Raw genomic sequence first — 15,489 nt, forward strand, 5'->3', positions numbered from 1 at the left:
AAGAGCCCTTTGTTTGGGGGGATATGGAGAACAAGGCCTTGGGCATATGTATGAGCAATGGAAATGTTCTTAATTCTGCTCTCCAAGTGACATGTGCATGTCTGACGGAGGCAGATCCAGAGACTGAGCAGACACATGGTGGAGGTTTGTTGATTGCTGGAGACCTGGCACAGCTCAATACACAGTGTAAAGCTGCCTGCTTGGAAGTCTTGCTCTTGGTGTGTTTCTGAGCTTTTTCCAGAACCAAATCAGAACTCGAGATGGTTTATTGATGGAAACAGGACTAACAGCAGCCTTCTTGAGGTCTTCATTTATCACTACCAGTCTAGAATTCTAGAATTTGCTTCCTTACTTTGACCTGTCTTCTTTGCTCTTTACTTTGCGGAGAAAACATTAACCCCAGTAGTGTGCATGCGTGTGTTGTCAGGCTTTTTTTTTTTATTATTTTAATACAAGCCTGAGTATTCTGCTGGCATTTGGTAAACAAACTAAAAATCCAACCACCCTAGTCTCCTCATCTTCCTCCACACCACTTTCATTTACTAGCAGTTTGCAAGCTTTAAGCTCTCTGCACAGAAAGCTGGCCTGCTGCGTACTACTAGATACAGAGTTGTCAAAGTGCTGTCACTTCCACTATTGCTGCTGTGGCAGCAGAGTCCTGAGCTGGTCCTTCTGGGAGAGCGAAGACGCTGACTTTTCTGTGTGCTTTCCACCAGAAACAGTGTGGAGATGCTGAAATTCAGACTGGATAGACTCTGGGGGTTGTGCTTTTCCTCGTTTGTGCTTGCAGATGATCTTATTTGCTTATCAAATTCTATTACCTTGAGTTTCTCTGGTTGCCAGCATGTGTGTGTAGTACAAGGGCTGCATGTATATTAGAGACTGCAAATAGCATGAGGCTTCTGACTCCAGTACTATTGTGGTAGAACTGTTTCTTTTCTCTGCTTGTCTCCCTAGGGATTGCATTTCGTGCCTTTGAGCTTTCTCAAATGTGTGCTGACTTGAGTTACCAGCGACAGTTCCTTTCTCCTTGGAAAATTATGTTCTTTGTGTTAGTTTCTGAAGTATTCTGCTTAGCTTTCTGCTTTGGACTGCTGGCCACATCCCGAGGTGGTTCACAAGGGTCGTGTCACTCGCCTGGAGTCAGGGCAGCCCCTACCTGCTGTAGGGTGGGCCACCCAGAGCAGCAAAGGGTCAGCTCGTAGGTCCTCCTTGCTAATTATTTGTTACAGTCCTTACTGTGTGGCAAATACTGTAGGCAACCTGTGTCTTCCAAGTGGAGTTTACAGTAGTAGCAGGGATTATGTCCAGAAATGTGCGTGACTTGCTGTGACAGCGTTTTCCTTAGTAGGTATTTTGGTCTGCCTTTGTAGTTGTATTAGAAAATTCGGGGTCTGTGAAAACCCAGCTTCGCTAGTACTAATAAGTAGAATGCATTTGCACCAAATTAACTGATAAGGATTTCTCTGGGCAAGCCTTAAGTCTCATCACCTTTGTTTTCTTTCACAAATATGGTGCAGGGGGGTGCTTGCCTTTTAATCTCCCACGCTCTGTGGCTTATTTAGGAATGTTGCCATTTCTGTAAATAAGGTTTCTTTAAGAATCTTGAGGTTTGCGTTGTGTTTTGGATTTGGAATGGTTTTGTCTACCCAGTTCTTCTCTGGATAGTTGTCTGGAGGTTAAATTGCTAATTATTTCCCCCTTTTATGCAGGTGCTGTGATTGGGGATGGACAGTCAGCAGTGGCCAGCAACATTGCCAACACCACCTACCGGCTCCAGTGGTGGGACTTCACTAAATTTGATCTGCCTGAAATCAGCAATGGTAAGCTGGAAGGGTCACCAGTACTTTCTTTGAAGTCTATACCAACCAGAGCTACCATAAGCTCCAGGATCTTCCAAAGGTAGCTCTATGTTGCAGGCCTTGGATTAATTGATTGTGTTGCTGCATAGAGAGCTGTAATATTCTTAGGCGTTTGAGAAAATTCACTAAAAGCATGCAGAGCTGCTCCTGCTCTGTCTAGCTTGTATATTCTTACTATCAACAAATCCATGCATAAATGGGGCTTTTTTTTTGTGATCATTCCCACAGGAATATACAGTTGGCTTAGAAGAATTCTGTATATAAACTCCTTATTCTTTTACCAACGAATTTCTAATTGTCTTTATACCTTTACATTAGAACTTGCTGATCAACTGGGTCTGAATTCTCGAAGGTATTGACTTTAGTGTGGGTTAAAGTACTGCAATACATCTTGAGAATCAGGGTCCTGATCCGTTGCTTATCACAGTGTTTCAAGCCAGGGGAAGTAGGTGTAGAATCACAGACTGGCCTAGGCTGGAAGGGACCTCAGAGATCATCTAATCCAACCTCCCGGCCATGGGCATGGACGCCTCTCAACTAGATCAGGCTACTCAAGGCTCCGTCCAACTTGGCCTTGAACACCTCCAGGGAGGGGACATCTACAACTTCTCTGGGCAAGCTATTCCAGATTCTTGCCAACCTTGTACTGAAGAATTTATTCCTAAGACCCAATCTAAACCAATTTAATTTCACTTTAAATCCATTTCCCCTTGTCCTATCACTAGACACTGTTCTAAAAAGTCCCCCTTTCAGGGACTGGAAAGCAGTTGTAAGGTCCTTGCGAAGTCTTTTCTTCCCTTTTCTTCTAGCCATTTGCAAAAGCAGTGGTTCATTCCACATCTCAGGTAAAAGCTGCTTCTGGATCAAGAATATGAGCAATATTGCTGATTTTTTTGTTTAGTTATTTGCTCCTTTCCTTTGTGAAAACCAGCCCATAGCTTTACATGTGTTCTATGGCATAAGCTAGCTTTCACACAGGAAGAGGCTTCTTTATGCAGGCAAAAGCATATTTGATGCTTGTGGTCAGCTGATCAAGCAATGACTTTTTCTGGGCTAAAGCTAACTTGACTAGAAAGGCTATTTTTAACCCAGAATGGTATCCCGATATAGCTTCCTGCACAGCTGCAGAAATGTTTGTGGCAGCCTAGGATGAAGATAGGAGTGTAGATATTTATGAATGTTTCTTTGTACAGTGACTTTTAGCTTCAGCCATCTCTGTGCGCATGTGAAATTCATTGCTTGACTTCTCAGCAAAACCAGATGAAATTTTGCTTTAAAGGACTGACTTTAGGGAGAGCAGGGATTTTGTTTTCACCAAGACTTCGGATTTCACAGATAGCCATTGAAATGAATTAAGAAAAAGTTGCTCTCAGTCCCAACACAGTCTGTTCTGCAGTTCCGCAAGTTGCAGATCTGGCATTAGAGGTCTCTGCGGGGTTCTGTCCTGTTGCTTAAAGAACCCACAAAAGGAGCACATGTGGTGACATCATAGCAGCAGAGATGTGGGGAATTGAAATCACAGGATGGTTTAGGTTGGAAGAGAGCTTTAAAGATCATCTAGTCCATGCCTCATGCTGCGGGCAGGGATGTCCTTCAGTAGGTCAGGTTGCACAAAGCTTTGTCCCATCTAACTGTGAGCACTTCCGGTGATGGGGTATCCACAGCTTTTCTGGGCAACCTGTACGGGGCTGTTCACCTTCCAGCCCCTGAGAAATTGGATGGGCTAGGGGAAATCCACCAGTAGCCCATCCCATTACAAAAAGCATTCTTACTGTGTTGTTCCCACAGATAAAGTATGTGATGTTTGTCTCATCTCTTTCCTTCACGTTGTATAGGGTATTGTGGTGTGTATTTGTAGCTTGGTGGGAAATAAAACCCCTGCTTCTAGTCAGTAGCCCTGGATGTTGTAAAGGGGGACAGCGCTTTGTATTTTGTCCTTGAGAGCTATTCTCTCTCTTGGGAAGAAGCATACGGTGTAATCTTGAAAGTAAAGTACTGTGTTGAACTCCTGTGTCAGTGCTTTGGATGTTTCTTGTTAAGCGCCAAGCTTTGTAGTACTAGTGTACAGCTGTAGGCTGAGAATCGATGCTCAAGGGGAAGTTTTGCCGTGTGGTGGCAATGCTTTCTGTGGTCCAGTCAGACTCTGGAACAGAATAAAGATGAAGTCAGAGGGAGAAGCATCTTACCACTGATTTGAATTCTTTGGGGCTTCTCTGCAAGCTTGTAAAGTATTGGAGGAGTGCTACAGCTGCTAACAGCTTTTTTTTTGCTTTTTTTTTGCTTTTTTTCCCTTTTTACCTCATCTGGCTGCTGACGAAAAGGCTGCTGATTTCTGATTATTTTTTTTAATTAAAAAAAGCATAAGATGTTTATTTACAATTTATGGAATCCCACAGGAAATAAGAACCATCTGCTCCTCAAGCTATCAATATTTCAATCTTTTCCGTCTCCCCTACCAGGACACTTCCATTCTGAAATAGCTTCCAATTAGCTGGAAATTGGGCTACGGTTTCTGTTACTGTGCCTTTCTTGCAGGCACATTTCCTGCTGCAAGCCCATCCCCATCCCTTCTGACTCTCTACTTTGTGCTTCATAGTACTTGGCCTGTTTGTCTTGATTTATTACCATTTGGAAATGTTTGGTTGAACTCTGCTTTTACATGCTCAACCCAACTCTGTCATTTCTAGGCTGTTAGCCACATCTCCCTCTGCCAGGGTCTAGTAAGGACGTATGAAGATGTAGGAACTGTGCTCATCCTAAAACAGGTATTTGCCAAGCTTGTGTAGGCAGAGAACAAGGACGAGCTGCACGTTGGCCAAGGTGCACAAATGTGTAGAGATGATGTGAAGCTAAATGTGTAAGAGTGGAGTGGTGGGCTGGAATTTTTTCTGACTCTTCATGATCTTGGAAATAAACTATATTCCTAGTAAAGCATGTGACCTCAGTAGCTCCTTAATTTCCCCCCTCATTGTTTCCTGTAAATCAGAGATAGTCATATGAGAGAGTCTGCTTACACAGAAGGGGCTGTTGCACTTCCTGGGACTGGCTTGAGCCACAAGTGGTGTGAGAGTTCAGGCAGATGAAATGATGCAGCTGAAGTTTGGGACCGCCTGCCAGCTCCGCTCTCCGTCAAAGAAATGACTCTGTGGCCAACCTCCATCTCCGGGCAGCTCTTGTTCCTTTTACTATTAAACAAAGAAAAAGGTAGTTTGGAAGTAGGATGTTTTCCACTGCAGCGGATACATCTGAGCAAGTGACAGCAGCGTGATTCGTGCTGTCCTGTGGTTGCACCGCCTGGCTCCCAGCACCATTCAGAGCCCTGGGCTCAGGACTTGGCTCCATGGCAGCGACCTCGCTAACACTCGGTCCAGCAGGCACACGGAGGAGGATGCTTGGGGAAATGGCTTCACAGAGACTTGAGGGATTTTAGTCTCTGCCCTGTCTATCTCTATTAATTGCAAAATGGAAGATGGCTTCAAATTTCTTCTCTCCTGTTACCACTTTGGCTTTTAATAATTCTGAAATGAGCATGACCTGGTCTTAAATGGTAATTATCAGCCCTATCAGCATTGGGTGGGGAATTTATTTGGCAGGAGAGATAATGCTGTCTCTGGCATTTATTTGTTATTCTTCTACTGAGTGTTGCATATCCATAAAATTTCCCACAGCTGACCAGATAAGTATTGAATCAGTGAATGGTGTGGAATATAGTCGTTCCAGAGGTAAAATATTTTATGGTTTTACCTCTTGTTTTTGTCTTGAATATCGTCTGGCTTTGTCTTGAATATGATTTCTCTCATGCTACTCACTGCTCGTTATTTTATTTTCTAGCCATTGTGGCTGAATTGGTCTAGTTCTCCCACATGTAGTCACATGTCAGGAATTTGTCCTGTTCTAACACTGGTAGGACTTGAGAAGGGTGATTTGATCTATACGTAATGATCCACAGTGGGATGCAGAAGAATTTAAGAAAAGGAAAAAGAAAAAGCCAAACATTCTAAAAAATGGATAAATAAGAAGAGCTGTTACAAAAGTGTCATCCTCGAGAGCAGCGAGGAGGGGATGGTGCAACGAGCACTGTTTTCCTTTGGCAAATAGTGCAGTTGCTGCTGGTGTTCCAGGCCTTCCCCAGCTTCAAGCGTAATTACGCTGTAGGTGTAAGCGCTCCAAGTTGGCACAACAGCTTGATTAATTTGTTCTGTGGTGTTTCTTTTGATCTGTTCTGTCAGCTTGGTGGCTGCATTAACAACAAAAGAAAACAGGAGATGAAAGGGCAGCTTTGTTGTAAATGGTTTTCCAAAAATAGCGGTTTTTTTCCCCCCTAAAATCTTCTGTATTGGCTTCATTTTCACAGATCACGCCTCAGGCACAAAGAAATCAAATGGCTTATGACTTTGTCAAATGCATGGGTGTCTTCATCCTCCCCATCTCTTGGAAATGAATCTTTTAGATGCTGGTGCTTAAAATGAAACCTTGCTGAGATCACCACCTCTTGCATTTAGACTTTTTCTGCTGGCACAGTAGGCTCCCGTGGTTCTAGGTGTAAGTGCCACCCGAGTCCCTCGTATTCTATAAATGAGGAAAGAGCAGAGAGAACCATAATGCCAGCATGAATCAGATACTAAAAGACTGAAATGAAGAGCAGTTGTTCTTGTTCAGTGCAACTTGCATCTGTGATGTTTTTTGTTCCAGGCACACATCAAGGGGGAAGGATAGTTTACTTCTGGCAGGGGAGCTCTCAATCTGTTTTGTTAAGAGGCATTTACCATATGCAACAAACTTTAAAAAGAACAAGACAGGCAGTCATGTTGGCCATCATTGTGGACTGCTCACCAGAAACCTCTGTGCTGTGCTGAAAGAGGGGTGGGTGGGGAAAAAAAAAAGGAAAAACTGTAGATAGAAAAGGAGTGAACATATGCTGTGTGATAAAAAGTCTCTTGTTGACTGGTCATCCAAACCCAACCTTGTTTTAGAAAGATATTTAGTAAATGAGGCAGAGGATTAGAGACCTGGAGAGGAAAGGAAAAATAGCCATAGAACTGCAAAGATGTGGCAAGATGTGGCAGCGTTGCTGAATCTCTAATGGTACTGAAGAAATGCAACCATTTCTTACCTTACAAAAATAAAGATGGGGAATTCTTTCCTTATGAATGTCCTGTGTTGCATTAGATTTAAAAAAAAAAACCAACACCTCCAAGCTTTAAAAGCTGAGAAGAGACATGGATTCTGTACTGTGATTTTCAATAGTTACAGGAACAAGGAAGAAACATCGCCTGTGGCCAGAGAAAACAGTATCTGTCCCTTCTAAAACTTCTTGCGCCTCTTTGAAAAGTGCTGGGAGTTCAGGAGTCTGGAAGGGTCCCTGGTCTAAATGACACTCATACCTTTGATCTGACAATTGTACAATCTTGCTCACTTCCAGAATAGAGCGTCAGATGTCAGGAGTTAGCATTGTAGAGAAACAGTGGCTGCCTCATGGAAACTGCAGCCTGAGCCCAGAGATGCAGGACAAAAACTTAGATATCTGTGAGAATAGGAACGAGAGAGAACAGTTCTTAGATTCCAAGGAAAGGGACTGAATGGTATTTTCTTTTCTAATGAAGTTTTTAAGCGGGGTGAGGAGCGTGTGTTTCATAGTTGTGTCTCTGGCAAATGTTATCTCTATGTAATGCGTGTTTTTGCACTGTAGCTGGTCTTCATGCTTGGGTATCTTAAATAATTAACTTGGATTTGACTGAGAAAGACCAGATACTCACCTCTCCAAGAAGTTTCCATTTCTGTTTTATTTTTCTCCTTCTTTCTTCCCACCCCCCAATTTTTAGATCACTGCTGATAGCAGTATGACAACAAAGGAATTAGTGAGAAAGGACCCCCTTAGTCATTGAGTCTAGCTCCCTGCTGTCTTAGGCAAGCACATGTTGTGCATCTTACTCTGTCTTACAATTGATTAAATTATTTGCCCTTTTCACTTCTGTTGGAAGACTTTTCTAGAATCTTGCTATTCTGGTAGAAATCTTCTAATTTCCAAACTTAATGTCTGCTTTTACCCACTTACCTGTCAACATTATTTGTTAAGAGTACCAGTGTTTTTCTGGCACTTAACTTTCTGGTATTTTCTGTAAAACAACCCCATTTCCTTGCAATATTTTTTTTCCTCCCTAAAAACATAAAATGCATGTTTTGTTTTTGCCAGTCATTTTCCAAGCTCTTTGGGGACTTGTTACCATTTAGAATCATAGAATCATAGAATGGCTTAGGCTGGAAGGGACCTGAGAGATCATCCAGTCCAACCTCCCTGTTTTGGGCAGGGACGCCACCTCTCGACTAGACCATATTCTCTCTTGAATATGGCTGACCAAAACTGCCCAGTATCTCAGCACAAGGCTGTATATTCACACTAATATTTCTGTTTTAATTGTGCTCACTAGTGCAGTTTAGGATTGCCATCTCTTTCACTGTTACACCAGGTGGATGGCTCAGATCCTCATATGATAACCAAAGTTGATCCTCTCTTGTTTCCAGCTGAGAAGCTCCTGCGTAAAATTTATAAATGTTAACACAGTCTAGAATTCTTTCACTCCACTTCTGTTATGTCTCTGTGTACTTCAGTTCACTGTGTGGTCTGATGGTGGTTAATGAAATTAGCCAGCTTTTACAGAATTCATTAACCAGCTCCACCCTGTGCCTAGCCCATTGATAAAGCCAATAAAACAGGGCGGGTTTTGAAATGAGTCACTGAAGAACTCTGCAGGAATCATCCCAAATTACCAGGGACCTGTTGTAATACATGCTTTAGCTAGTTCACAACGTATACTGCAGCTCTTGTGTTGATGCTTTTGTGATGACATAATAAGTTAGCCTAGATTAAAAAAAAAAATTAATTCTACCTTTTTAAAATTAAATAATATGGTCTTTAATCTTTATTCTGTTGTCCTTCTGTTGAACTAGTGTCAGACTAAGCACTCAGAAGTTTTGTCATCTTTAGGACTGTCTGTTCTTTCAAGGACCATGTGTATTTTGGATTCTGTTATTACAGCACTGACTGACTATCATTATTTACCTTTTACTGTTCAGCACCTTTCTGTTTATACTAGGCTGAAAATTACTGTTTTTAGCAGCTTTGAGACTGAAAGAAATGACTGAATAAATTTAGAGTACAGGTGTAGGTGGTTTGGTACAGAATGTAATTACACGGTCCACTTTTTATCCTGGTCGTCTTTTTCATCGGAGTTTCTTAAATGGAAGAGTAGAAGTTGATACTCAACCATGTAGGAAAGTAGTTCACAAGAAATGTGTATTTGAGACCAGAAGAACTAAAGGTGAGAGTTCAGTGAGTGTTTTGATTCATCAGTGCTGGAAGAAGGAACCAGTACTGTCTGCTACTGTCTACTTATTTTTCTGCTGCTGCAAGTGTCTGTGTGGCCCTGTGGTGTGCTAGGTTGGGAAACTCTTTTGGCTAAAAAGTGACCTAGGCAATAGTCAGTAATTTCTCAGCCATATCAGTTCCCTGATGTAGCTTTCTTTCCACAGAAGCGTTGGAAACAAAGGGCAGGGATTGTTTCTTCTGGCGACAGCACCGTTTTGTTAAAGCATTGAGTTACAGCCTTAATTTGGTTTGGAAGTTCAGACTTTCAGAAGTATGCACGAAGCATTCTTGACACAGTGTTCTTTTATTAAACTTACAAGGAACGTAGCCCAAGAAGTGCCATTATAAGCTGATCTGCAATTTTAGCTGAACAAATCAAAGCCACTTCTAGGCTGGGCATGGTGTCGCGGTTTAAAAGAGAATTTCTGGACTGTGGAAGTTGACACAGTATTCCCCATGGCGCTATAGCTTCAAGCATATGAGATGGGGTGTTCAGTATTCTAGCTTGCAAAGTTTATATATTCCAAATGTGCACTTCACGTCTGCTCTTTTTTTATATTTCTATCCGCTTGAGTTTGAAAATACCAGAATCTGAAAATTCCCTATCCCGCAAATAGCGTATGCAGTTTCAGCTCCAAACCTCCTGGAAAAATTGCAGTGGTTTTAATGAAAAAAATGGAACGCTTTTAGGTTAGACTGAGGGGGAGTGAACATGATTCCAGCCTTTTCTTATCAAGTCACCATTGAGCTTGGCCATGGTGATGCTAAAAGGCCTTTGAACCTCATTGTACTAGGAATAGCGTAAGCGCGTGGTAAGATTCACTAGCCCAAAGAGCTTGTAGTCTGCATACGCAAGGCACAGAGGGGAAAAGATTTGTATGAGGTCACCCAGCAACTCAGAGGCAGAGATTAAAGTAAAGCTTATGTTATGTGAATTGCTGCTCACTCCCCTGTATGCTGAGCAAGTTACTTTACTGATTGCATGAGTCTCCCAGATACTGGAGTAATTAAATGGAGAACTGGCTGGAGAAGTCTCTCCCTTTCTTACTTGCTTTATCCAAGATTGGTGTCAAAATCAGCTGTCAGAAATAAATGTTTGTATATTCAGGGAGGAATTCTTCTCTCATCTATTTATTGGAGGCAAAGGGAAGCTGGAACTAGGGACTCCCCAAGAGAAGGGGAAATGAACACTGTTTCTAATGATACCACTGCTGGAGTTTGTCGGAGAGTCACAATCTGAGACTTGTTTAAACTGTCCTTTGCAAAGGGTGGTGTTATGGTCAACAAAAGAGGGGTTTGATAAAGTGTAATTGCCACTATTTCTTGGCTTAGGGCTTCAGGAGGTGAGCAGATTTCATTTCCTGGGCTCGTTGCAGTGTCTTATCTCCGTTTTGGAGCAAATTTTACATTAATCAGGGTATTAACGTTTCATAAACTTTTGGAGGAAGCTGAATGTCTTGAGTGCTTTTTGCATGTACTGTCCAGTCTCCAGCGTTAGGTTTAAATTTCACTTTATTATCTGTTGAACCTGAATGCTTTAACCACCATTCCTTTCTTTCTTCTTTACAGCCTCTGTGAACGTGCTCGTTCAAAACTGCAAGATTTACAATGATGCCAGCTGTGATATCTCTGCCGATGGGCAGCTGCTGGCAGCTTTCATTCCCAGCAGTCAGAGAGGCTTCCCTGATGAAGGAATTCTGGCTGTGTATTCGCTGGCACCACACAACTTGGGCGAGATGCTTTACACAAAGCGATTTGGTAAGCAGGCAGCAAGAAGTCAAGGTGGGTTGGGAGTGTGAGAAGTTACCTCAGAACTCAGCCTTCAGTGAGAAATGCAATAGTCTCAACATAAGTGATTGTAGTAATGGAAAATATCTTACTGGCCTTCCAGGCAGCCACAAATACAGTACTGCTAGGGAGAAGCTTATGGTATGGTCTGGACGTGTAAGTTCCTGGTAGAGGAGAGCTGCTGAGGGGTAGTTCTTGGGTTTTTTTCATTCCTTAAAGAATTTAATTGTCTTAATGGGAGGACGCTTGAAGCAAAATTTGCACTTGTGCAGGTCTCATTATTCTTCTCCACCCCTCATAAGAACAAACTTAATATGCCATCCAGTATGAGAGTGCTGGAAGGGAATGGAGAAGCTGTGAGGATGAAGCACGGTGGGGAGGGATGTCAACCTGGGAGAGAAATAACCCCTCTTCTCTTCATAGGCCCTAACGCCATTTCTGTGAGCCTGTCTCCGATGGGCAGATATGTAATGGTGGGACTGGCTTCCCGACGTATCCTGTTGCACCCCTCCACAGAACACATGGTTGCTCAAGTCTTCAGGTTGCAACAGCCCCACGGTGGAGAAACCTCTATGAGGGTGAGTGCATGTGTGTTCTGCTTCTGTGTGTTCTCACCAGTGAATCCATGCTGCTTTGGCTCTAGCCCAGTGGTTAGTTGCCGTGTTATGATAGTAAAGAGGTGGCATTCTCTAAGCTCACTGAAAAATAAGCATGTGAAGGAATTTATTGCAGAAATAGACAATCATGACAGAAGAACGTAAATAGAACTGTGAAACTTTTCTCTGGTTTCCAATATGACGACAAACACATTCTATGTTGTAGAACACCTTTCAAAGTCCAGATATCATTCAGAGTACCTAGGAGGTCTTTTGTACTTCTTCAGGTTATATACATCTTGTTTATGGTCCTGCAGTTGGCGTGGAAGGAGTTCTTTGAGCTGAGGCTTCAGGATCATTTGCTAACATTCCTAGAAGAGGCTAACCCCTAGCAGGGCGGCCACCGGCAGTTTCAGGAAGGGTAGGAGCCAAGCTTCGTATCATACTTGCAGACTGAAAGCGAGGCTTATGCTTGCCAAACAGGCTTTTGTTGGCTATTTATTATTTGTATGTAGGTATACTTTGGCAATGGAATTATTTTCCTGTACTAGTTCTCTGGGGAAGAGCTGAACCGTGACCTGCTTTTGACTTGTTCAGTACCTGAGGGAAGACCTTCATCTTTTGTAAACTGGCAAATAGAATTAAGAGAACCTGTATGTCTTGCTTTGTTCGTCAGTGGAGCACAACAGCTGCTGAGGGGTAATTTAGGATGGGAAAAGCAGTCTCCAACTGATAATGCACAAAGAGAGTGAGGAGGCAGAACAAGGTAATTTCTAAAGCTGAAATTTGGGCTAAATTCTCTAAAGGCCATTTATTCATGTGACTTTTCGCAGGAGGTGAAAAATTCAAACTTTTCCTTTTGGGGGATAACTTGATCATAGTTGAATTAATTCCATGAGTAGCTTTCTCACTCCGCCCCACTTCCCTGCCCCTCTTAATTTTTTTTTCTTTTTAAAAGCCCTCTTTTGATTATTACTTTTGGTGGAGCTTTCCCAGTGTACAAGGGTTGCAGTGAGCCGTTTGTCTGGTGGCTTGGCACTGGGAAGAGACTTATCTCTAGGAGAAATTGCTTGATTCACCTTCAGACTCTGTAATAGCTCTCCAGACTGCTCGTGCTTCAGAGAGGGTCGTCTCAGCTGTGCCATTACCATGAACTGCTTTGTCAGCTGATACAGAAATGTTGTTTATCATCATCATTTGCTCTGTTTTATAAGGCAAGGGAAGATCATAGAATCATAGAACGTGTTGGGCTGGAAGGGACCTTTAAAGATCATCTAGTCCAACCCCCCTGCAGTGAGCAGGGACACTTTTAACTAGATCAGGTTGCTCAGAGCCCCATCAAGCCTCACCTGGAATGCCTTCAGGGATGCAGCCTCCACCACCTCTCTGGGAAACCTGTGCTAGGGTTTCGTCACCTTCCTAGTAAAGAACTTCTTCCTAATGTCTAACCTAAATCTACCTGCTCTAGTTTAAAACCATTCCCCCTCATCCTCTCACTACAGACCCTTGTAAGCAGTCCCTCCCCAGCTTCCCTGTAGCCCCTTCAGGTACCAGCAGGCCACTGTAGGGTCTCCCTGGAACCTTCTCTTCTCTAGGCTGAACACCTCCCGACTCTCTCTGCTTGTCCTTGTAGAAGAGGTGCTCCAGCCCTCCGGTCATTTTTATGGCCCCTTCTGGACCTGTTCCAACAGATCCATGTCCTCCTTATGTTGAGGGCTCCAGAGCTGGCACTCCAGGTGAGGTCTCACCATAACAGAGAGAGGGGCAGAATCATGTCTCTCAGTCTGCTGGCCACGCTGCTTTTGATGGCAGCCCAGGATGCGATGGGCCTTCTGGGCTGTGAGCGTGCATTTTTGGGTCCACCAGTACCCCCAAGTCCTTTTCCACAGGGCTGCTCTCTATTGCATTATCCCCCAGCCTGTACTGATAATGAGGATTGCCCTGACCAAGGTGCAGGACCTTGTTGAGCCTCATGAGCTTCACATGGGCCCACTTCTCGAGCTTGTTCAGGTCCCCCTGGATAACCTGCCATCCCTCTGGCATGTCTACCGCACCATTCAGCTTGGTGTCATCGGCAAACTTGCTCAGGGTGCACTCGATCCCACTATCTGTGTCATTGATAAAGATACTAAACAACATTGGTCCCAGTATGGACCACTGAGGGGCACCACCTGAAACCTATCTCTGTCTGGATGTCAAGCTGTTGACGTCCACCCTCTGGATACGACCACCTAGCCAATTCCTCACCCACCGAACAGTTCATTGTTCAAATCCATATCTCTCCAACTTAGAAAGATATTGTGGGGGACTGCATCAGAGGCCTTGCAGAAGTCCAGGTAGATGACATCCACTGCTCTTCCTTTGTCCACTGATGTAGTACCTCCATCGTAGAAAGCCACTAGGTTGGCCAGTAGGACCTGTCCTTGGTGAAGCTGTGCTGGATGTCTCAAATCACCTCCCTGTCCTCCACGTGCTCTATCAGAGCATGTAGGAGGATCTGTTCCATGATCTTCCCAGGCACTGAGGTGAAGCTGATAGGTCAGTAGTTCCCAGGGTCCTTCTTTCTACAGTGATCAAAGATGGGGATATTCTTTAGTGCATCATCCATCACTTTTTCAGACCTTGTTCTGAGCTACCATTCTGGTATGAGCCTCTTAAGGTAAGAGAAAGACATTAAAATGTATTTATGAAAAAAGCACCATTTGATTAGCAGGTACTGTTGGTGAAAACCGTGTGGATATGAGAAGATCACTAAATACATGAATTCAGTATCGTGTTAGATCCTTTCAAAGGTATAGTTTGCCCTGGTACTGTTGTTTTTTGCAGTTATTTTAAGATCCTAGTGAAATACAGAGCTTTTACTGCCAGATATGGGAGTATCCCTTCCCACAATCTTTTTACCATATCATAATGTTAAGATGGAGAAGTCTTATTAGCTACAATCATGTCTCTTCCTCTCATCCATCCTTTACATTTGCTCTAAACTCCAGTTGCTATGGCTTCTAGCCCTTCCTTTTGGAGACATATTTTGTAGCCAGCTAAATCAGTAAGCTTCTGTCTAAATCTTCCATTTATATTTCTTATCTCCATTTCAAACATGTCTGCGTTCCCTATGGTGTGTTATACTCGGGAAATGCTTGTACCCTTGTTCTTAGTCACTGTTTAGTGAAGTAATGCTTTGTATTCCCTTAATCTTTTCTTGTAATTCAATCTTCCAGCTTGATTTTTTTTTCTCTTCTGAATTCTCTCCAACATATCATTCTTTTTTTTCCCCCTCCTCATTCTGGGATATGTTTAAATGTATGTAATGTGATAAGCATAGTTTTACCAGAAGCCCACAGAGGATATATTTTTCTGCCTTTTTTTTTTTTTTTTTGAATACAGGACTTACGCAGTTAAAAACCGTTGAGTTTTTTGTTTTGGGGTGGTTTTTTTTCGTGTTATGGTACATTGGAAAATTTTGTACATTTTTTTCTCACTCTTGCTTTTCAGACTTGCTCCACATCACTGCACTCCTGTCTTTCTCATCTGCTGTAGTTCTGGATTATTTTTCTCCAGATGGATTGCATGTATTCTAAAGGTTGCTTTTTTCATCTTTCTTGCACATGTATTTTTAGCTCCCCAAAACCTTTCCCCCACGTTTTTAAATCTGTCCAGTCTAGCAGGATTTGCTAACTAATTTGCTGGTTTCCCCTTTCCCACATCGTGTTTAAAGATGTTAAAAATGTCTCATTTCTGACTGCTTTGGACTTTAGCTTTCTGCATATGTGAGAAGGTCACAACTAGGCCAATTCAAATTAATTTGGTTAAAGAGCCTTCCTGTGGGATGCTGGTGAGTATTGTTTCAGCATTCTGGTGTGTTCTTGGTAATTTTTGT

General features: G+C 42.9%; 1 protein-coding gene across 1 annotated transcript in view; it reads left to right on the plus strand.

Moving 5' to 3' along the window:
- The window catches only part of LOC104271446 (activating molecule in BECN1-regulated autophagy protein 1-like), a 96,930-nt gene that overhangs the window by 68,584 nt on the left and 12,857 nt on the right, over nt 1-15,489 (plus strand). Inside the window, 3 exon segments of the mRNA XM_009866113.1 lie at nt 1,713-1,823; nt 10,798-10,986; nt 11,440-11,594. Coding sequence (XP_009864415.1) covers nt 1,713-1,823; nt 10,798-10,986; nt 11,440-11,594 — 455 coding nt within the window.

The sequence above is a fragment of the Apaloderma vittatum genome, unplaced genomic scaffold (genome assembly GCF_000703405.1).
Source record: "Apaloderma vittatum isolate BGI_N311 unplaced genomic scaffold, ASM70340v1 scaffold1423, whole genome shotgun sequence".
NCBI lineage: Eukaryota > Metazoa > Chordata > Aves > Trogoniformes > Trogonidae > Apaloderma > Apaloderma vittatum.